The sequence below is a fragment of the Geotrypetes seraphini genome, chromosome 14 (genome assembly GCF_902459505.1).
Source record: "Geotrypetes seraphini chromosome 14, aGeoSer1.1, whole genome shotgun sequence".
Taxonomy (NCBI): domain Eukaryota; kingdom Metazoa; phylum Chordata; class Amphibia; order Gymnophiona; family Dermophiidae; genus Geotrypetes; species Geotrypetes seraphini.
In genome coordinates, this window is record NC_047097.1 from 12766587 (window position 1) to 12790114 (window position 23528).

General features: G+C 43.2%; 1 protein-coding gene across 4 annotated transcripts in view; it reads left to right on the forward strand.

The window, feature by feature from the left end:
- The window catches only part of MPI (mannose phosphate isomerase), a 42766-nt gene that overhangs the window by 10040 nt on the left and 9198 nt on the right, over positions 1–23528 (forward strand). For all 4 annotated transcript variants that reach the window (XM_033921010.1, XM_033921011.1, XM_033921009.1 and 1 more), the window contains exons 4-8: positions 711–852; positions 1694–1882; positions 3677–3850; positions 4305–4513; positions 10154–10285. In XM_033921010.1, the coding sequence (XP_033776901.1) occupies positions 711–852; positions 1694–1882; positions 3677–3850; positions 4305–4513; positions 10154–10285 (846 nt within the window). The remainder of the gene's footprint in view (positions 1–710; positions 853–1693; positions 1883–3676; positions 3851–4304; positions 4514–10153; positions 10286–23528) is intronic.

Consider the following 23528-nt stretch of genomic DNA (forward strand, 5'->3'; position numbering starts at 1 on the left):
ATATAAAACCATGAAAATTCAATTAAAAAGTACAATGATAAAAAATACTGTGATAAAAATCCAACCGGACCCTACACGGGTCCAATGGTTTGCAACCTCACATATAAAGAATTGTCTGCGTTATTCTTTGCTCACATGTTTCAAGACAATAGACTGTTTTCAGTCCAATTCTTTATATGTGAGGTTGCAAACCATTGGACCCCTGAGGAAGGCGTGTTCGCCGAAATACAGACCGTGTAGGGTCCGGTTGGATTTTTATCACAGTATTTTTTTATCATTGTACTTTTTTAATTGAATTTTCATGGTTTTATATGTCGGTGTTTAATAAATTATTTCCAGAACATCTGTATCCACAGTTTTTGTTTTTGTTTTCATCGGTGGATTGTTTTCACTGTGGATCATTGGGTCTCCCCATTTTTCTTTGTTGTGCTGCACTTCTTTCGTATTGTTACAATAACGCTAGGAGTCCCATTTCATAAAACATGGCTTCCCAGACCTATCCCGGTGCCCTCACAGCCAATTGGGTTTTTCAGGGTATACAGATTTCTATGTTTCTGGTGGATTCTCTGCTTCTTCCCCTCCAATGGCTGTTGGTCACAAGGTCTAGTTTGGGAAGTCATTTGTAGTTGTTAGAGTGGTTATGTTGTTTTCAGGAGAGGGCTGCTTTGGTGTTAAGAGCTATGACCCCCCAAGTTTTCCTTCTTCTATAGGAACTTGCTGCGAGGCTCCATGCTCAGTTTCCTGAACACTATCCAGATACAAATCATAAGCCTGAGATGGCCATCGCACTCACTCCCTTTGAGGGGATGTGTGGTTTCCGACCTGTCAAGGAGATTGTGGCTTTCCTTAAGAGTAAGACTGCACAACTGCATGCAACAGGGAAGCTGGGATGGGGGGAAAAGAATGGGGGGGGGAAAGAATGAGCAGGAATTGACTTTTAAGTGCTGGAAATTACTTTTGATGACTGGATGGCGGGGCTAGGTACATACATTTTTTAGAAGGTTCTTCAACAAGAGATCATGGGATGAGGGTAAAAGATGGATGGCAGGAGTAATCTAAGGAAATTTCCAAAAAGGTGCTGGATGTGGATATGTGGAAGAGCCTCCCAGTCGAGATGAGTTCAAATACTGTCCCCATCTACATCAAGAAAATATGGGACAAGCACATAGAATCTTTAAGGCAGTGGTTCCCAACCCTGTCTTGGAGGACCACCAAGCCAGTCGGGTTTTCAGGATAGCCCTAATGAATATGCATGGAGCAGATTTGCATGCCTGGCACCTCCATTATATGCAGATCTCTCTCATGCATATTCATTAGGGCTATCCTGAAAACCCGACTGGCCTGGTAGTCCTCCAGGACACGGTTGGGAACCACTGCTCTAAGGGATGGGCAGATGGGCTAGGTCATATGGTCTATATTTTGCTTTCATTTTCTCTGTGTCCAGGTCTATGATCTAAACATGATACCTTTACCTCTGAAATGAGGAAAGTAGATTTTTCCTGTTGCAGTTTATGGTGTACAAGATTGCTATCCAAAAAAATGGCAGCATATACTTAAAGCACCCAGTGAATATGCTAACAGGGATGTTATTCCTCTCCCTTATCTCATCTTTGCCCTTTCCTTTTCTTTCCCCTCTTTCTGTTGCTCTCCCTTCCCCGCAAAATTAGCTTTAAACAGTTGCCTGTCTCCATAGATGTCCCAGAATTATATGCACTAATTGGTGGTGCAGCGGCAGAGCAACTGGAGCACTGTGTTCAGGCAGAACCTGACCCTCGGGGGATATCTGTTGCACTACGAACCTGCTTCACAAAGATGATGAAGAGCGAGAAGAAGGTTTTTGTGGACCAATTGAACATGTTAGTGAAGAGAATTTCCCAGGAAGGTGTGTTCTTAATGTCTCTTGATGATATGATCCTGGAGAGTTGCAGTATCTTCTGTTTTGACTGCAGGAGAGATTGATTGATTTTAATTATTTATATACCACTTATATGCTAAGTGGTTTACATTCAGGCACTTTTATCAAATTTACCTATCTGTCCCAGTGGGCTCAAACTCTATCTAGTGTACCTGGGGCAATGAGGGGATTAAGTGACTTACCCGGGATCACAAGGAGCAGCGAGGGATTGGAACCCTCAACCTCAGGATGCTGAGGTTGTAGCTTTAACCACTGTGCCGCACAGTGGTCTGAATTGTGCCAAGGGGAGTTGGAAGTCCTAATTAATGGCTGGTACATTTTCCTCTGTGTCTTTTGCTCTCCCATCACAGCTTGCTTTCTCTTGCTTACTCTGTTCTCTGTGAAGCTGTTTTAAGAGCTGCTGATCTCTGACTTGTTCAGAATGTCACAATTTAGTTATAAGGAAGTTCATAACTTTTGCCCAAGGTCCTGATAGTCTCCTTTAAGAAGCTAATGCCTCTGTCCATTGTGCTGCTCTAAAATGTCAAAAATGGTAAGCAATCTTTGGATAAAATGTTAGGTGGAGACAGTATAGCAAACATACTGAAAAAATCCTATTCGATACCACTAAAATCTCACCTAATTTGGGAAATCTGTCTAGTTAATCAATTTAAAGTTTATATTACTCTTAAAAAGTGCAATTACACCTCCTCCTAGTTCTTAATTTACATTAGAGAATGACACGGGGACAAATTTGTCCCTGTCCCCGCAGGAACTCCGTTTCCCCGTCCCCCCGAGTTTTGTCGCTGTCCCTGTATGCTCTGCCTTAACCGCACAAGCCTCGAACACTTACGATTGTAAAGTGTTTGAGGCTTGGGCAGGGCCAGGACAAAATTGTTGGGCCACAACCATATCGGACTTTAATCAGCCATGACTCAGTCGCACATAGAATATCAAAATTGAAATCTTCATACGAATTGAACAAGCGTTCACCAAACCTATTTGTATATCACAGGTAATTTTACCCACGTGGCTTGAAGGTGTTCTGTGGATCGGGCAGGGACATTAAGTAACAAGAGGCATAGTTTTATATAATGAATATTGTATGTGTTTCTGATTAGGAAAATTACCTGCAGAGAAAGCAAGGGCAAATCTGGGTAATAATGAAAGCAAACTATTTGTGATAACTGTACTGATCCTTATCAATAATCTTGTTACATTCATACTTTTCCTGTATCATTCTGATGGCTTCACATGAGTAATGCAAGAGCTAACCTTAAGAAATAACTCTTTATACAAAAACAATGGAGATCCAGAATAAGATGTTATAGGGACAAGAAATATGGATTAATATTTTTAGAGTGTTTATGTTTATATAAGATTTGATATACCGCTCCTGCATTATACTGACCTAAGCGTTTTACAATGTATCAAACTAAAATGAAGTTAGGTACTTGAGAAAAACTACCCTATCTGTCCCGAAGGCTCACAATCTAGCTAAAGTACCTGATTGAAATAAAAATATGTAATTCATTTCCAAGATCAAAAATCAAAGGAATAGAAATAATGAAAGAAGATAAAAAAATAAAAGAAATTTAAGAGAGAGAAAAGTCTCTGAGGCGGCTTATTCAAATGTGATTTAAGTCTATCTGGGTGGCAGGAATAGTGTAATGTTTTTAATCTTTTGAAGATTTCAGTGACTTGTTCTCCCTTTCATAATTCTATTATGGGCTGCAGCAAAGAATGAGAGAATTCTAACTTTTTTTAAAAATGCTCTTATAGTATCTGCTGGGAAGGACATTACAAAGAGCAATGGGGAGCTCCTGCTGCGGCTTCATTCTCAGTTTCCTGGGGACATTGGTTGTTTTGCTATATACTTCCTGAACATTGTGAATTTGAAGCCAGGGGAGGCTATGTTCCTGGGAGCCAATGAACCACATGCTTACTTGTATGGAGGTAAGTAAAGCATCTTGGTGAGCAAGGCATGAGTATAGTAAGTTTTTGACCCACTTTAGTAGCATATATAAATTTAAATTTAAGTAAATGTTTAAATAGAGAGAATTAGGTTAATGATGGAAAAACAAAATATCCCATGCTGTCTACTCTTTTCTGATACAGCTGAAGCACCAAGGAAATAGGGGAAAGATGAGGGAAGAAGTTAGGTTCCACCACAGAACATATTTAAATTAAAGGATGTGTGTGGTAACTGGATTCTAGAAAAGATCATTTTGCTTCCCAGGAGAGGATTGTGTATCCTGATTCCTTTCTATGTGTGGGCCTCATGTAATCTGCAGACTGCATGGACTGCCCGGAATCTACTGCATGCTGTTTATTTTAGTGTGGCTTGGAATCTATGCTACTGACAATGTGCTATGTGACATTTTTTAGATAAGAGTTCTCTACTTTACAGATTGCATTGAATGCATGGCTTGCTCTGATAACACTGTCCGGGCAGGCCTTACACCCAAGTTCATCGATATAAATGTACTGTGCCATATGCTAAATTACACACCAGCACCTGCCAGTTCAAAACTGTTTCCTGCTGTGCAGAGCCCCTTGGACCCATGTGCTTGCATCTACGACCCACCTGTGCCAGACTTCACAGTTATACGGATAGAGGTGAGCAGGCTGCTTTGCCCACTAACCACAATAAGGTGAAATTTGTTCTTAATTTCCTTACGTCCTGCTAGACTAGTCTCGTCCAGACCTTACTAGCAAATCAAGGCAGAGACTTGAAGATTCTGATGCTATCAGTATAATAGGTAGTGCAGCCATGAATATTTCAGTATGCTAATAACAAAGCAACTCAACATAAAAAGTCCAGAACAATTAGGAAAAAACAAGAGAACTAAAAAACCTAGAACAGAAGGCTTCATGGGGCTACAGAGGCAAGTGGCAGACATAGGAACAAGGAATCTACCAGATCCTTCAGTTTTCTGGGGCATGTCCAGGACTGGTCTAGTAGGACTTGAGGAAAGGAAATTAACAAGTAAGAAAAATGTTTGCTTTCCTTATCCTTCTAGACCAGTTCAAATCTGTGGGATGTACCAGAGCTTTTATTCCACAGGGTGTGAAGAAAGTAGCTTCTAGGACTTCCCTACCAAGGGCACTGTCCCACCTAGCCACCAAACATGGAAATGGAAGGCAGACCATATTGCAGTTCTGCAGAGGGAACAGTCCCTTTTTCAGCCCAAGAAGCAGGCTGCAATCGGGTAAAAGGAACCCCTTTTCTCTGATTGAATTTAGGCTGACTCAATCTAGCACACAATTGAAAACTTTGAGGCCACATATCCCTTGCAAGGGCCATAAAAGAGGACAAAAAAGATCCCAACATCCAAAAAAGTATGAGCCCTTCAAAGAGGAGGGAAACACTCTGTGTGTTCAGTTCTTCAAGGATAAGCAGGCCTTCCTATTCTCATATCTGGGCAACACCATCCAATTGAGCCTGACACAGAGACTTGCTAGCAAGTTGTAGATAGAAGTTTATAGCAATGTTGCACCACGCTCGTGCAGATGCCTTCCTACCTGAGGCATGAGGACATGTCTTTGTGTTCTTTCACCTCAGTGTTTCGCAATTTTAATAGTGTCTTCCCGGTTGTTGTTTACCCCCCCCCCCCCCCCTCCTATTTATTTTACTGCAAACAGTTGTCTTATTTTAAACTTGTGTTTCTTTAGCACCTCTCCAGACCGGAACAGTTCACTGATGGGTAATAGCTCACCATGACCAGCAGGTGGAGACTGAGACAAAACCTTTTGGCTGTAATACAAGTAGCTGTGCTTCCTCTTAACAAAACCAATCTGTTCTCAGTCTCAGCAGGTGTGGTAAGCTGTTGCCAGTCTTCCCTTGGTTAGTATAGGTCTGTTGGAAGTTGTTTAGTGGCCTTCTTGTCTCTGTCTAGTTGCTGGACTGAGCTTGGGGGAACCCTTTCGGGGGTCTGTCCAACCTCGGGGGTGTCACACTCAATGGGTCACGAGTTGAGTCCCTCCCCCCCCCCATTTCCTCCACCTCCCCAAAATTTTTTTAGAGGTACCTTGGCTGTAAGCCTTGCCACCGATACCAGCAAAGCATATGGCTTGGAGAGCAAGTGGAGTCTGTTCTGACAGAAAAAAAAAAAATCCTAAGGCAGTGTCGATGTGGCCGACCTGTGCTCACACTGTGTTGGCTGCTGTGAATGGGAATCCTCATCTGCTTTGGATGCTGGCGTCCAGAGATCCCCTTCATGAGTACCTCACGTACAAGCAGCTGACAGCGGGGAAGCCCGGGCTTCCCTTGCCGCCCACCCAGGGATTCCCCCAGCCGCTGACAGGGAAATAAGGTTTCCCTTGCCGCCGATGCTGCTGGGGACTCCCTTACCGCTGCTGCTGGGTTGCCTGCTTTTCGGCTGGGGTGGTTCAGGCTTCTCAGCTAGCACAGGCTTCGGGGGCGTTTTTCTTCGCAGGCTTTGCTCCGATTTTGGCGGGAAGCACCTCCATTTTGTCTGCAGCCTCAGGTGACCCTGTATTAGAGAGACAGGCAGGTTTTTGCTGGGTCTAGTACTTTAGCAATGAGTACCATTGGGGCCGCCAGGGGGGTTTTCTCCTGATTTTTTTTTAGCCTTGTGCAAGACTTACCTTCAGGCAGCCGGGGGTCCTGCTTCCACCCCGGGGATCTCGTGGGGGGGGGGGGGTTCCCTCTGTGTCCACTCCAGTTTGGCTCCCTTCAGCGCCAGTTTCGGCTGCATCCACTCTGGTTTGGCCCCCTCAGCGCCGGTTTCGTCTCTGTCTCCTCCTCTTTCATCCAAGCAGCCGAGTGTTTCTTGGGATGATTTTTTTTTGTATGGGGAGCAGTTTTCGCTTTAATGAGGACCTGGACACTTTGGTGGAACCCCAGGATCCTCTCAGTGGATGCTGCTGGTGGAGGTTTTTCGGTTCCATCAGCTGGTGAGGATGCGTCGATGGTGCGCATCTTTCAGTGGGAAGAGCTCCAGGAGCTTATTCTTCAGGTTTCCTCGGTGTTGCACTTCGAGGAAGACGCGAAGGAGCCCCTGCGTGGATCTGCTCAGCCTCCCACTCTTTTCTTATGCATCAGGATATTTGGGATATTGTGCTTGCGTAGTGGAAGGCGCCAGTCACCCTTTCGTTTTGCATGGAAAGGGATAGGGATACCTTGTAGTCGCCGGTGGTGGATGCGGTGGTTTCAGCCATCGTAAAATGGCATATGGTGCTGGTTGAGAGCAACTCAGCTTTGAGGGACTCAGAGTAGCGTAAGTTGGAGTCTCTTCTTATCAGAATTTTGATGTCACTGCCCTAGAGGTCCAGGCGGCAATTTGTGGTGGTCTGGTAGCTCGGGCTTATTTTCAGTGGGCCGAGTGTGTCCTTGATCGTGAATCTGATGACTGGTCTTTGGTGGAACAGGAAGTAGCCAAAATTGAGATGGGTGCTTCTTATCTCTCAGATGCCATGTATGATCTGTTGCGGGCATCAGTCAAGTCTGTGGCTCTCGGGGTGGCCACTCATACCCTGTGACTCCAGGCTTGGTCGATAGATGCAGCATTTAAGGCTAAGCTGACAAAATTTCCCTTTCGGGGGGGTCTCTTTTGTTTGGCGAGGATTTGGACAAGTTGGTTCAGATCTTAACAGACCTGCTTGGGGTGGTGTTGCTCGGGGTGTTTGTGTGATTCCACAGATACCGCCCTGGTCGAGGGGCAGCTTCCTTTCCTGCCGCTGGGTCTCCCTGGGTTCGTTTCTTTCCATGCATGCAATCCTTTTTTTTTTTTTTAGGGGGGGGGTGTCAGGGGGGTGATGTGCTCCATCCACCGGTTCCCCTGCTGCCTGCCCTGTCCAGTGACTCCTTGCTGATACCTCCCCTGGTGCCGGTGGGCACTTGGTTACGGGATTTTTTCCAGGGGTGGGCCGAGATCACAATGGATCAGTGGGTCCTGGAGTTTTCCCGTGCCTTGCAGGATCACTTTCTTGCTTCTCCTTGCCAGGCAGCATGGACCAAACGGACCTTTTTCCAGGCGTTTCAACGGCTGTTCAATCTCAAAGCTGTAGTTCCAGTGCCTCCTCAGGAGTGTTGCACCAGCTGGATTTCTATTTACTTCATGGTGCCCAAGAAAGAAGGGACTTTTCAGCCCATCTTTGGATTTGAAGGGGGTGAACAGGGCTTTCCATGTTCCATCTTTTCGCATGGAGACCCTGAGATCTGTCATTCATGCGGTTCAGCTGGGGGAATTCCTGACCTCTATCGATCTGACGGAGGCTTATTTGCATGTGCCGATTCGTGCCTCCCATCAACGGTTCCTTCACTTTGCGATCTTGGGTCAGCACTGTCAGTTTGTGCCCTTAATTTTGGTCTAGCTACGGCTCAGCGGACATTCACCAAGATTATCGTGGTCATGGTGGCGGCCTTGCACAAAGAGGGCATTCTTGTTCACCCCTATCTAGATGACTGGTTGATCCGAGCAAAGTCTTTCAGGAGAGTTCCCGAGTTATGGCTCAAGTTGTGGAGTTCCTGCAGTTGCTAGGGTGGGTAGTCAATCTTTCCAAGAGCCGGTTGGCTCCGTCTCAGTGTCTGGAGTACCTTGGGGTTCTCTTCGACACCAGCTTGGGGAAGGTCTTCCTGCCAGAGGCCCGAGTGGTCAAGTTGCAGTCGCAGATTTGTCTTGAGGGCATCCAAGTGTCCTCGGGCGCATGATTTTCTCCAGGTCTTGGGGTCGATGGCGGCTTCCCTGGACAGAGCCCGAATTGTACTATGTGATGCAAGGTTCTACGTTAGGAGTCACCACCCAGGTAAAGGATTGAGGTGTCATCGTTGATATGTTGAAATCCTTAGTTCAGTGAGTGATGGCAGCTAAGAAAGCAAATAGAATGTTAGGAATTATCAGGGAAGGAATGGAAAACAAAAGACGAGGATGTATAATGCACTTGTATTACTCTATAGTGCGACCGCACCTGGAATACTGTGTGCAATTCTGGTCGCTGCATCTCAAAAAAAGATAGAGGGGAATTTGAAAAGGAACAGAGAAGGGAAACAAAAATGATAAAATTCTTGTGTCCCACAGAGGTGTATCGGGTACATCAGTGTCTTAAAAGGGCAGTCAAACCAGCTGCATGACCCATTTAAATGTAATGAGGGTCCATTGTAGGTAAAACAGCCAAAGCCTGCCTTCTGCTGGTTCCACCTTGGAGGGGACCCACTGAATATCACTAGAAGGGAAGGAGGGAGGACAACTCTTGATGAAATGAACATACTACAAGAGTTGCAGAGTCCTTGTCAGGAGAGGCCAAGCCAGAGAGGAGTTCCTAGAGGAGGACACCTCCTGGATAAACTAATCAGCACCCCAAATGGAGTGAAGGCTTGTTTGGTGCTTCCCCTCAATATCTCTCCTCACTTCTATTTCCTTATACACTTCCCAGAGAACTCCGTTTCTCAGATAAGTCACTCTTAGCGTTATCCTTCTCCTCCATTGCCAGTTCCAGACTTCATTCCTTTCACCCAGCTGCTCCCTATGCCTGGAATAAATTACCCGAGTTTGTCCATCAAGCCCCTTCCCTTGTTTAAAAGGACTGAAAACCCATCTTTTTGATATAGCTTTCAATCCTTAACCCTACTCATCTGCCCTCCAACCCAGCCCACTGAATAACCATTCCCCTTAACTGTATCCATGACATCCTGCTTGTCTATTTATTTAGATTGTAAGTTCTTTTGAGCAGAGACTGTTTTCTTATTTTTTGTGACTCTGTGCAGCGCTGTGTGCATCTGGTAGCACTATAGAAATAATTAATAATAGTAGTAGTAGTAGTAGTAATTTTGAGGCTCTTGGTCTGCTGAGGAGTTGCTAACAGCCCTCCTCTACCTTGACCAGTGGTCTGGCTGTAACCTAAATTCTGGGAGGGCATCCATGGTGAGATTTCAGTTACAGTACTAATGACCAAGGCATCTGGCCCAAAGTTAAAGGGGTGGGGGAGAAGAACAAGAATGCTGTACCAGTTCACTTGCACCATTTGCTGGAGGCAGAAAAATTTTGGAATACTCCTGGTTGCTCAGCCTGTTATACAGATGTTCTCAAATAACCCATAGATTTAGACTGGACTAGCAGGACGATAAGGAATTGCTGTAATGTTATTAAAGTTATTAAATTAATCATAATTTGACTCCACCTCAGCTGGTGCATGTTTATTTTTTTAGGAACCTGAATAATTGCAGGTGCTGTATTCTGAAAGTGGCCCAAACGTTTTGGGGGTTGATGCTTTGATATAGATTCCGTTCTCTTTCAGGTTCCACCCACTATGAAACAGTACTCCATCTCTGCCATTGACTCGGCCAGTATCCTTCTGGTCATACGAGGTGAAGCAACTGCTACATCTGCATCTGCTCTGTCTGAGATGACCCTGCACCGTGGATCAGTGGTATTTATTTCAGCCAATGAAAGTGTTTTGTTGGATCTGAATTCAGCAGAGGCAATGCTACTATTCCGAGCTTGTTGTCTCCTCTAGGTAGTGGAGACTGGGCACTGCTCAGTAGTGTGACAGCTTAGAGTAGATGGAAACAGCTGGTAAACCTACTAAATACAGAGGTTTGGTGACGTTTTGGGATGCCTCCAAACGTGATATTAAATGAAAGAATTTTGATTAAAAAAATCATATGTTCACTAAATTAAAGAGACAACCTCAGGCCTATATTGGCTCCTGAGCAACATGGACTCCTCCAGTATGCACAGGCCTAATTTAGTTGGAGGCATCGTCCCTTGTAGAAATCGGATATCATAAATGAGTGACATGTAACCCATTTCCTAGTGGTTCGATTAGAGTAGAATGTAAAGATAATGTGGGAAGGCTTTCACTGTCACTACCTGCACTGAGCATAAATTTACTCTCCATTATCAAATGCCCTCTTAACCCGTTGAAATACTGTTTTTTAAAAGGGGGGGGGGCGGAGTTCCCCAATTCTTGGGTTGCCGCTAGCATTGGCTTTGTTTTTCTGAGCAGACTTTTGACATCAGTGTCCATAAAACAGATGTGAAGTCCTCTTTTTTTTTTTTTTTTGACCAAAATTACCTGCAGCTGGTTTCTCTCAATTCTACATCTGACAATTTTTACAAAGACCTGTCAGCTGACTTGAGTAACATCTTTTTCAACTGTTTTGGTCATGGACATTTTCTGTATGGTAGCTGGCAACATTAGAATGCTTTAATTTGATACTTAAAATGGATGGGACAATGAGCAAGACTCCCAATTTATTGTTTTGCTTCACCATTACCACCCAAGATTAGCCACGTAGATACTGTTATTACAATGCATACACAATATTTACTATGAGAGGGTTTTGTTTCCTATGTTACTGATGTCACAAGTGCCACTCTTGCCAGTATTTAGCTGTTTATCCTTTCCTAATGAGCAACTAATAAAATATTAAGAGTTCCATTAAAGGAGTTAGGATCAAACTGGGCCTTATGTTTGGATATCAGAACTGCACAGCTTCTGCTTGTAGTGCAATACCAAAATGTGTGCATGAAACCAGTCCATGAACAAAAGAATTGCTGCTGCTGGGTCAGACCAGTGGTCCATCGTGCCTATCAGTCCGCTTACGTGATGGCCCCTAGGTCAAAGACCAGCGCTCCATCCCAGACCAGCCATACCCGTGTACATTCCGGTTCAGCAGGAACCTGTCCAACTTTGTCTTGGATCCCTGGAGGATGTTCTCCCCTATAACAGACTCCGGAAGAGTGTTCCAGTTCTCTACCACTCTCTGGGTGAAGAAGAACTTCCTTACATTTGTATGGAATCTATCCCCTTTTAACTATATTAAAGGCAGGCTGCCATTCACCTAATGTAGGGGTGGGCAACCTTTTATACACGGGTACAGTGATCTCAGGGATGCTGGGGTGGTTGTGGGTTTGTGGACCGCCTTCATGCAACCATGTGTCCCCTCTGATGGCAATTTCGTGTTCTGGGGTGGAGGACTAGCAGAGCTGCAGTAGAAGTTTTTACCGCAAGCCTGGAAAATAAATGCTCTTAGAATACTTATGAGTGTTGGAGCATTTAGCTTGCTGGTCCACGGTAGAACCTGTACTGCAGCTTTGTAAAAGGAGCCCAACATAAGACTTGTCCATCAAGCCCAATATCCTGTTTCCAACAGTGGCCAACCCAGGTCCTAAGTACCTAGCAAGATCCCAAGTAGTACAACAGATTTTATGCTGCTTATCCTAGGAATAATCAGTGGATTTCTGCAAGCCATCTCAACATGGACTTCCCTTTTAGGAAATTATCCAAACCTGGGTTGTTGTTTTTTAAACCCCGCTAAGCTAATTGATTTCACCACATTCTTTGTCAACAAATTCCAGTTTAATTTCACGTGTGAAGAAATATTTTCTCTAGTTTGTTTTAAATCTACTTCATCACATGTGCCCTAATCCTAGTATTTTTGGAAAGAGTGAACAAGCGATTCACATTTACCCTTTCCACTCCACTCAGTATTTTCTAGAACTCTATCATATCACCCCTGAGCCGTCTCTTCTCCAAGCTGAAGAGCCCAAGCCGCTTTTGTCTTCCTCATAGGGAGGTCATCCCATCCCTTTTAAAATTGTTGTCACCCTTCTCTGTACCTTTTCTAATCCTGCTTTATCTTTTTTGAAATACGGTGACCAGAACTGCACACAGTATTTGAGGTGCATTCATACCACAGAGTGATACAAGGGCATTATAGCATTTTCATCTTTTATTTTCCATTCCTTTTCTGATAATTCCTAACGTTGTATTTGCTTTCTTAGCCGCTGTCGCACATTGAGCTGAGGGTTTCAACATATCCTTAACGATACTTGGATCCTTTTCTTGGGCAGCAACTCCTAACATAGAACCCAGCATCCGTAGCTATAGTTCGGGTTCTTCTTTCCCACATGCATCACTTTGCACTTATTCCCAAAAGAAACAATTTGGAAAATAATGGGCATGTAATTCTTTAACACAGTCATACCTTTTATTTCAGAACAGAGTCCTATTGCCCATCTTTATAATAAAGTTACTGATATGGTAGTATTTTGCAAATTATTTCATTTTGTCTTAGTTACAGAGATAGACAAGAAGATCATATGCTGTGTTTAAATAAACTATATAAAGCTTGTTTTCTGCATAACTGTCAAAATGAGACTAAATTCAATAAAATTCCTGAAAAAATTTTCAATAAGCCTACACTCACACTGGCCACTTCATCTAAATGATGTCTAAGGACTCCTTTTATTAAGCCGCACTAGCGGGGTTAACGCGCGTGACTTTTCATCACGCACTAACCCCCGTGCTGGCCTAAAATCTACCGCCTGCTCAAGAGGAGGCGGGTAGCGGCTAGCTCGGCCGGCGGTTTAGCGCGCCTTTGTAAAAGGAGCCCTAAATGGTAATTTGGAAAATCAATAAAGATTTTTTTTAAAAAAACCAAACTAAAAATGATGTCATTTTACTACCTGGTTCTTTAATTGTTATATTTTCTTCATTTTGAATTGATTTGGCCTGCTGTTTCCTGACTGGAAATCAGTTGAGCCCGTTTCTTGCAGTTTCTTCAAAAAATATTCTACGCTTATCCTCTTCCACTTCCTTTTCTGGAAATATTTTTAAAAAGAACCAGATCCTCCTGATGGAAAACCATGGTAACTGGTTTGTTTAAAGAAAAAATGTATTGGGACAATAATTGGTAGGTGGCAGTGGCAATGTAGTTTAGATGAGGTAGCTAACACGAGTGTAGCCTTCTTGCAAATTTATTCAGGCTGATTACCCTAATTGTTTGTTTTTCTCTTTATATCTATATATTACCTAATTGTTATTGAAACTAGTCGGGTTTTGACAGAGATGTGCAGAAAACAAGCCTTGTATAGTGTTTTTCTGAAACTGTGGGCTCCTTTTACAAAGCCACGCTAGCGGTTTTATTGCATGCACCGGATTAGCGCGCGTTAGCCGGAAATCTACCGCCTGCTCAAAAGGAGGCGGTAGCGGCTAGCGCATGCGGAAATTTAGCGTGCCCTAGTCCGCGCATTAAGGCCCTAGTGCGGCTTTGTAAAAGGAGCCCTGTGTAGCTTGAAGGGTTAATAATTAGCCGCCAGCGCTATTCCTGGATCTTCAGTGCTACCTCATTGCTGGACTTTGATATTTAATATTTGCTTTTTGCTTAAGTGGTTAAGTTACTGTATAAAGATAGGACTGTGTTTTAGGCAGTTATCCTGGTTGGCTAAGTACTGAATATTGGTATTTAACTAACCAACTGCTGACAATGTCTTCCAAAATCACCAGTTTTCATTTAGGCAATAATCAATTAAGTACTGCTGAAAATTAGCAGATTGCTCTGAACAAGTGATTTAACTGGTCTGTAGCCATTTATGGCTTGTTAAAGCATTTTGAATATTAATCAGTGAATGTCTTTTTCTTTTTCTTTTTTAACCTCTGGCACCACAGCCTAAATGTCACATATGTGTGCCAATGTGCACATGATTGTTAGGTCTGTAATTAAGTGTGTTTTTTTTTTTCCTTGTGATAGGTAGATCAAAACTGCTATTTCTATGCAATAGGGATGGTATGATGAACTATAGAGTTATCCATCTGTGCTCACGAGCATACCGTAGAAGTTGTCAATCACAGCTTTTCAACTCCTCCTTCTCCACAGTCTCTTCTGCCCCCCTTGTGCAGGCGAGTCTGAAGGTGTCTTTCTGATGTGCTCTATTTCTTTATTGTTGTTTGGCTGTTTTGCACATTTTTTGTACAGCATTGGAGAACCCGGTTAAATGGGGCTGCTCGGAGAGGAGCAGATATATTAGTCTGCAGATGTATCCTTTGGGGACCTGTACAACTACCCTGCTGAAGATAGATAGAGCTCAGGCTTCCAGGCCCTCAACACTTGCTCACTTCCTTGACTCTGTTGGGAGCTTGAGCGTAGGCTATTAGGCATTGATAGCGGTCCTTCAGGGCGTTCAGTGTGCAGACTGCAACTTCTCTTCCCCCCCCCCCTTTTTTTTTTTAATACTATATCATGCACGACAGTCTGGGGGTACAGAATCAATCTGACTGGCAGCCTGAAGGTCTTGGCATAGGAGCTGACTGGCGGCTTGAGGCAGAGAACAGATCCAGCTATACCTTAAGGGATCTGAAGCCGGTAGAAACACCATTTCCACAGCACATGGTCTGTAAGTACAGGCCTATGGGGAAATTCCAATTTTATTTTATTTATTTATTTATTTTTTTGCGGGGGTGTCTTCTAAAATATGTTTTGACTATTTCTGCGGTTAGGTCTTTGGCCTACCTCCTATAAAATCCTATTTTTTAGATTTTTTGGTCAGCCCTGAAGTGTTTAGAAGCTGTTTGGCACCAAAATGCTGCTGCAGTGGCCATCTTGGAAGTCCTTTTTTCCCTAAGTTCTTCGTCTTCTTCAGAACTGACAGGGATGGAGTCCTTAGACCTTAAAACCCCTAATTCATGCCTTATTTGCTCTGCTTGGGCAGCTGAAGAGTGCCTTTTCGTCATGTGCTGCACAGCACAGGTTGGAGGGGTGTGAGCTTTGGGTTTAGCCCCTCCGCAGTCTTCTAGTGTCGGAGAACGGCAAACTGTCCCATTGGTGGAAAAGAAACACCACCTAGAGCCCTGCAACAGTAATCCTGTGTACCGTAAAGGCACAGATATTTCACAGCTCAAGAAAAGGTACTTACTCCATACTAAGGAGAAGGAGAGTTGCCCACTCAGGCCTTTACCACGGAGTTCGTTAATCTCCTCTGGCAGACTTATGCACAAGGCCAGAACTCTGCTGGTAGATCTGCTGGCAATCGGACTAGCGTGCAGGCCCTTCTGGATTCTCAAAGCACTTCTTCCCTGAGAGCAGAGGCTATTCTGGATTCTGATGGGCCATTGGACAGGGATTTGGAGGACGAGGGGTAAAGAGTTAATCCTTTCATTGTCCCAAAGTGAGGCTTTCCTGTTGGGAGAAGTAGCCTCTCATATGGAGGACCAGGATGCAATATCAGTCATAGACCCAGGAAGAGTATACCTCCATTCACTGACTAAGTCCTCGGTGCTGCTGGAGATCATTATTGAGTCCCTTTGAGAACTAAAGATAGACCCTCCGCAAATCTTGTCCTCTCGGTGTTCTTTTTTGAGTTGGGTCCAGGCTCAAACCATGTCTCTTCTGTGGCACCTGGCTGTGAGAATCCTAGTCATAGAGCCCTAGGAGACTCCTGAAGGCTCCCTGAATGTGGCTAAATCCATGAACAAACTGTACCCCATGGATCAGGGATTCCAGCAAATGTTTGCTGTGTCAAAGGTGGATTCCCTGGTAGCCCAGGTAACTAAACACACTTCCCTGCCAAATGAGGGATTAAGGCTGCAGCTGCAGCCTCTTTTGTGGCACGTGCCACATTATAGGTTACGAAATCAGAGCTTGTTGAATTCTGAGTCCCTGCAGCAGCTTGGGTTGGTGAGAATAGACTAACGTAGTAACATAGTAGATAATGGCAGATAAAGACCCGAATGGTCCATCCATTCTGCCCAACTCTTAGCTATTTCTGGGCATGATTACAAAGCTCTACCCAGTACTGTGCTTAGATGCACTCTGATGTCGTCAGAATCATGGGTAATGTATCTGCATTTTCGATGATTTGACCTCTAAAGTGATACTGAGAAGGCTTCTATTCATGGGACAGATGCTGTTTGGTAAGGGCCAAGATCAGGAGTGTCCAACCTTTTGGCTTCCCTGTGCCGCATTGGCCCAAAAAAAAATGTTTCTGGGGCCACGCAAACTCTGCAGCAAGACAGAGGAGGGAGCCGGCAAGAAGATAAACGCCCGGGGACAGCAGAGGAAAACACTGCATCGCCCTCGACTGGGGCCGCACAAAATACTTCACAGGGCCGCAGGTTGGACACTCCTGGCATAGATGATCTTATGGCCAGTGTGCAAGATCGCCCATGATCTTTACCAGACAGCAGACCCCCAAGTAGCTAGAGGCTAGAGCTGTGAGTCTTGAAACTCGACAGTATTCCACAAGGCTTCTACCCAGGGAGCCTTTCAAAGTTCCAGACAAAAATTCTCCAGAAATTGGAGGAACCAAGGTTCATGTTCCCACTCTATAGTGGAGGTCAGCTCTCAGACTATGTGGAGGTGTGGGAACAAATAACAACCAACCGCTGGGTTCTAAGATAGTTTGCTCCAACTGGTTTATGGATTCATTGGCGGGCAGGCCAGAGAAGACAGAAAAAGTCTGGGAACGTTACAAAGGTTGCTAGATATTTCAAGCGAGCTCATTGCCATGGTCACTCAGTGCAAAAACAATGGACTCTGATTCAGTAGTAGTGGTCTATCAAAAGACTGGAACAGTGAGCTATTCGGCTGGTGCTGCGCTGACTGCAGTCTTTGTAGGAGGGTAAAGCAGTCAGTTTTCTCTGATGATGCTACTGCAGTGGCCTATGTCAACAGGCAGGGAGGCTGCCTATTCAAAATACATTTCCATCCTGGAATTTTATTGTCTTAGTAGGACTCGGCAGAGCTCCTTCTGAGCCCTTACAGGAAGCTTCTCTCATGGATCTATCAGTCAAAGTAGCCTTCCTGGTAGCAATTACTTCTGCAAGAAGAGTATCAGAAATACAGGCTCTGTCATGCAGAGCTATTCCTTCAGGATCACAGAAGTGGGAGTGACCTTGCGTAAGGCTCCCTCCTTCTTGCCAAAAGTCATCTTGTTAGACTGCCAGCCTTTCATCCCACAGGGTCCAAGAAGAAAGACAAGGCCTTAAATGTTTTTGAAATCTGGAGAGTTCTCTTGTGCTACCTGGCGGTCACCAATGAGTTTTGGTGCTCATATCCTTTTTGTGTTAACCAATGATGTGAGACTAGGCAGACCTGTTTTCAAGACCACCATCTCTAGATGGATTCATAGAGCGATATCCTCTGCATACATCGATTGCAGCAAACACCACCTATCTTGTTAAAAGTGCATTTAATAAGAGGAGTGGTCAGGGATCTGATCTCATCTTGGGTGGAAGCTTGGTCAATTCCACCCCAAAAGATTTGTCGATCAGCAACCTGGTCCTCCCTTTTACCTAGCACCAAATTCTACATAGCAGCACAGGAGGATACTGCGTTCAGTTCCTCAGTACTACGAGCAGGCTCATCTATCCCACCCTAGAGTATTTTTGGGGACTGCTTAGCTATGTCCCTATGGTTCAGCATAATCCCTATCACACTGGAAAGAGAGATTAGGTTCTTACCTTGATAATCTTTTCCAGGAGATAGGGATGATATGCTGACTCCCCCCCCAAAAAAAAAAAAATTAATAATAATAATAATATTTATCTGGCTGCTTTCTGACTCAGTGGTCATCTCCATAGCTAAGATTTCACTGTCGGTCAAAATTTTGGATTAAGTAGACTATATTGAATTACAAGGGAGGGAAAAGTTGAGCTCCATAAATGTTCACGGTTTGTTTCTTTAATTCATCGTTCCTCTCAGAGGTTTGTTAATATATACTTTACTGTTTCTTCATTGATTGTTTTAATTTCATCTGAGCAGATCAGACCCATGCTTTTGGGGAATTTTCTGTATCCCTCCTTCTCCTGTCTTCTTCTGTAGGGCTGTCGCCAGCTTTGGTACATACTAAAGGGGGCAGTAGAGACTGTACTCATTAATTTGCCTGCTTTAGATTCTGATCAAATGATATGCATATATGTGTTTTGCTCAATCATTCATAAGTATATATTTTAACTTAATGCACTCAGAATGTTTTTTATGTCATGCCGTTCTGTACACATTTATTATTTTTATATTTTATATTGCACACTCGTTTTTTTTAATTTTCTTTCTTTGCTTCAGTGTTCTATATTTTCAAAGTCTTTTGTGGGTTTTAGTTCAAAGTAATCTAGCCTCTCTCATATGTGGTTTTGGCCATCTTTGGCTCAGCTCGCTTGTCTGTACTACATCACATTTTTTTATATCATTGTTGGCTATTTTTTCATCCACAATAGCCCAGTGGCGTTTTTCTGTGTTACTGTGTCTGCAAGGTCTGCAATTTGTGCTTCTGGTGAGTGTTCTCTCTTTATTTTTTCTTCCTTTTCTCTTAGAGATTTGTTTCTCTTTTTCTTTGGCTTCTTGTTTGTTTTGCAATCGAGACAACTCTAGACCAAGAGATGTGTCTCTTTGGTTAACTCTACTAATGTATTTACAGCTTTGTGAGTTTTAAATATTCAGAGATTATATATCTTTTTTTTGTCCACACAATCAGTTTTAGCTCTTTGTAAGTTCATTATTGGCATTCCTAGCACTTTGAATCATGGACCACTTACCATATGCATTTTTTAGTCCTCTGCCACATACTTTCAGCTCTAGCTATTCGTAATTATTAAAAAAAGTTTCTAAAGGTCATATCATTGTTATATTAAGTAGTTTTAATGATATTTTTATACTTGGCAGTTTTTAATGATATAATTCATTATTATGTCATTTGAGTTTGGTTTTCCTTTTACCCTAGATTTTATAATATTTATTGGAATTCAATTTATATTCTCACTTACACCATCATTAATATATCTGGTATGTATCAGTTTTTTTGTTTTGGTATGATTACTTTCACATTCACTTCTTCATGAATTTGATATGATTCACATCTTTATTAGCTTTTTGCATGAGTAATTTGTCAGAACCGGTTTATTTACCTTCACTTTTTTTTTTTTTCAATAAATCTCTTGCACACATTTTTTTACTTCCATATAATATAGGTATAGGACGCCTGAGGAAGGCTTTCTTAGCTGAAACAGACTGTGTTAAGTCCACATTATATTATGACTGTGCCCTTATTACAGAAAACTGCACTGGCTGCCGATGGAGGCAAGGATCATCTTCAAGTTTGCTTGCCTCTGCTTCAAAACCTGAACAGGCTCATCCCCAATTTACCTGTCGCACCATTTTGAATTTTCAGGCCCCACCCGCACATGTAATGCGCACATGTTTGCCTTCCCATCCTTAAAGGGCTGTATCTATAAGAGATTCCTTGATATATTTCCGTCATTCCAATCAGGCAAATGGAATAAATGTCTAACCAGCCTCATTTCAAATGCACCCTCCTACCAAACCTTCCGGAAATCAATTAAAACCTATCTCTGATAAATTTCTCTGACTCCCTCCCTGCCTTGTATCTCTGATATGCCTCCAGATCTGCCTGACTTCTCTCAACTTGCTAAGCTAATCTGAATGTCTTCCTCTGTAAACCGCTCTGACCTGATGTGGTACTGCGGTATACAAAAATAAAGAAGTTGTTGTTACTATCATCTTATGTCCATATATCATTTGCATTGCTTAATTTGAGACCGTTATTATATTTTAGTTCTCTTAGCGCTTTATTTTATGCATCAATAAGCTTTTACATCAAGGACATTGATTCCAGAGTGCTGTAGCGGTATATAAGAAATAAATTACATTACATTACATTACTTTTTTTGTGAAAAGCTGTGATTGGCATTTTCTGTAGTATGCTTATGAGCACAGATGAGTAAACCTAAGGTTCAGCAACCCATCCCTATTTACTGAAAAATATATTATCAAAGTAAGAACTTAATCTCTTTTATTTGGTCTGTGCATTCACCCAGATCGCACACACACACACACATCCTAGAAGAGTGAGTTTGTCTATAAAACTGAGGCACACTCACCATGTCCCAACCTCTACCAAAAAATCCTCTTAGTAGTGGTTTTAGAACCAGGTGAGCCAGGGTTCAAAGCCCACTGCTGTTCCCTGTGAACATGGGTAAGTTACTTAGGCCATTTTTACTAAAGCACATTAAGCCCTTAATGTGTGATTAGAACAGGCTAATAGGCTTACCACACAAACATATTAAGGAGTTATGCAATAATTGAGCTGTTACAGCCCGATTAAAAAAAAAATAATAAATTAATTTTAAGCCCCCCTGAACTAAAATAAAAGGTCCCCCCGCCTGACTTCCTTCTTCCCCCCCCAAAAAAAAAAAAAAACAAATGGCAGGAGAGATGCCAACTCCCTCCTGCCACCCACCAAACACCCCCTCCCCAGTCCCCTTCCCTGTAACAGAGCAGGAGGACTGCTCAGTCCCTCCTGCTCCAATGACTATAGCGATGCATCTGAGGCCTTAGGCCCTGCCCCAGTGCATCATGTGATGCATGGGGAGAGGCCTAAGGCCCTGATTGGCTTAGGTGCCTTGGGCTTCTCCCTTGGGAGGGGCCTGAGGCATCAGCCAGTCTGGGACTTCCTTAGGGAGTAGCCTAAGGAAGTCCCTGATTGGCTATTGCACTGCAGGGGAAGGGCAGTGAGTCAGGGTGGCAAGAGGCAATTCAGGGCAGAGAGCAGGAGTTTACTGAGCAGGAGAGGACAGTTGGAAAGGACATGAGCGACTGGTCTCCAGCAGTCGCTTTTTTGTTGATCAGCCAGCCCAGTCGGTGTTCCAGATTTTGTTTAGTGAATCACTGCCTGCCTACTTTGCATGCCAGTCCCCCTTATTTGCATGCACGAATCAGATCGGAGTTGATCGGCCACAGCGTTAGTGAATCGAGTCGAGGTAGCAAACCAATCGGTAAGCTTACTGAATCTAGCCCAAAGACTGAAAGCATGGGACAGGCATGTAGCATCTACAGAGAGGAGATAGATGCTGCGGATGAGCTATTTGGACTTTATCTGTTATCTTGTTTCTATAAGCAGTAATCTGAGAGCTAAGGGTCTTCGTTAATAGATAAATGTAGACTGTCTTACATAAGTGAATAAACTATTTGTTACATTTGTATTGCAAGCAATAATATTGCTTACAACCAAAAATGGATAAAAATTGTGCTAAAAGCAGGATTTTGCAAACCTGTGTACTGTGTATTTTTTTATTTAGCTGTCTTATTGGGAATGAAAATATTTTTTAATGTACATAATATATTTATTTAGAAAATATTAGTGCAACCTCAAAAATAAAGTATGTCATAAGCTGGGAGTGTGGTTTGACTATATTGAAAAACTAGCATTTATTAGAATAACACATGGTTAATGTAAACTTATCTTTCTCTACTGCATATAAAAAAGAAATATTAAAGTATTTATAGAACATTTCAGGATATGCTGTTTCACAGCAGCAGTGAGGCTTAAGAATTCTTTGACTTTTTTGGGGGGGTGGGGGGTGAGGGCTTTTTAACCTTCCTAAAAGCCCCCAACTTTCTGTTCAGTATGAAAATACTACCTAAAGTTGCAGCCAGTATTATAGGAGCTGTTTTGCTTAACACACACTCATGGCTGGGGAAGAACTGCTGCCCCCTTAAGCTGTATTGTGGTTGGTTCTCTCTACAGTAGTATTTCTCAACTTCTTCAAGCCAAGTACCCCCTAAGTCTAACATATCAACAGAGTACCCCTGCCCCTTACCCCACCCCAGGGACACATGGGCAGCAGCTTTTTCATGCTGCACGTGACTGACCCACAAGCCTTCCCTCTGACAGCAGAGAGGCTTTTGAAGGCAGGAAAGAACAGCCCACCTGGAAGGAGGTACCTGGGATCCCCTGCTGACCCGGAAGGCTTCCTTCCAATGGCAGCTGAGACATCAGAGGGCAGCCTTCTGGGTAAGCTTCGGTGAAGGGGGGTGGGCGGGAAGGAGGACATAGGATCCCTGGCAGAGGGGGGTGGGTAGGCATTAAGGAGGGCATGGGAGACCTGCACAGTGCTGTGTTGAGAAACACTGCTCTACAGCAAGCTAATATGTAATTTGTTTTCTGTACCTAATGGAATTGTGATAGAGATTCCAATTGAACAGTATATAGTTTGTTGAATATATGTAAGAGGCAATGGAGCTCAGTGCTAGGAGTCTTTTCCCCCCTTGAATGCAGCATTGTAAGGGAAATTTCTGCATTTATGCTTGCATTTTATTTCTGTAAAGAACCTTTACAGTAGAGTGATCTAGCTATGCCTCCCTTGCAGTCAAGAACCAATACTTATTCAAATACAATGTACAATAAATTTGCAGTCATTACAATCAAAGATGTGTGTATTTGGTGTTCTCTCAACAAATTTTAAAAACTATATTAAAAGACAAAAGTAAATTTTGCTTCTTCACAGCACATTAGCAACTTGGCCAAAGACAGTAGGAAGAGAGGTTATGCCTTGGCCACGTAATTAGTGCATTATTAGTGTTGCAAACCCTCGTATTATTATATCCTAAGTGGTTTACATTCAGGTACTTTATCATATTTCCCTATCTGTCCCGGTGAGCTCAAACTCTTATCTAGTGTACCTGGGGCAATGAGAGGATTGACTTGCCCAGGGTCACAAGGGATTTGAACCCACAACTTCAGGGTGCTAAGGCTGTAGCTCTAACCACTGCGCCACACACATTGCAAGAGGAGAAAACTATGGCATTGCAGCCACAGCTGACTCCTAAAGGCAAATCTGTGCTTTTATTTTCTGCTGTTTAGTCATACAAATGCATTTGTAGTGAACTACAGTCCAGTCAAAAAGAAGATGCAGTCTGATTTTAAGGTTAAGAATGTCAACTCCTGTCACCACTGGTAAGATTAACTGTTGCTATTAGAAATAATGTTTGTATGCCTGCACTGCAGTTAGAAGAGTAACTTGGGTAAGGGCCAGTTGGCCTAAATAACACTAATCATGGAGCCTTGAGTCAGTCCTTCAGTGCACACATGCACAT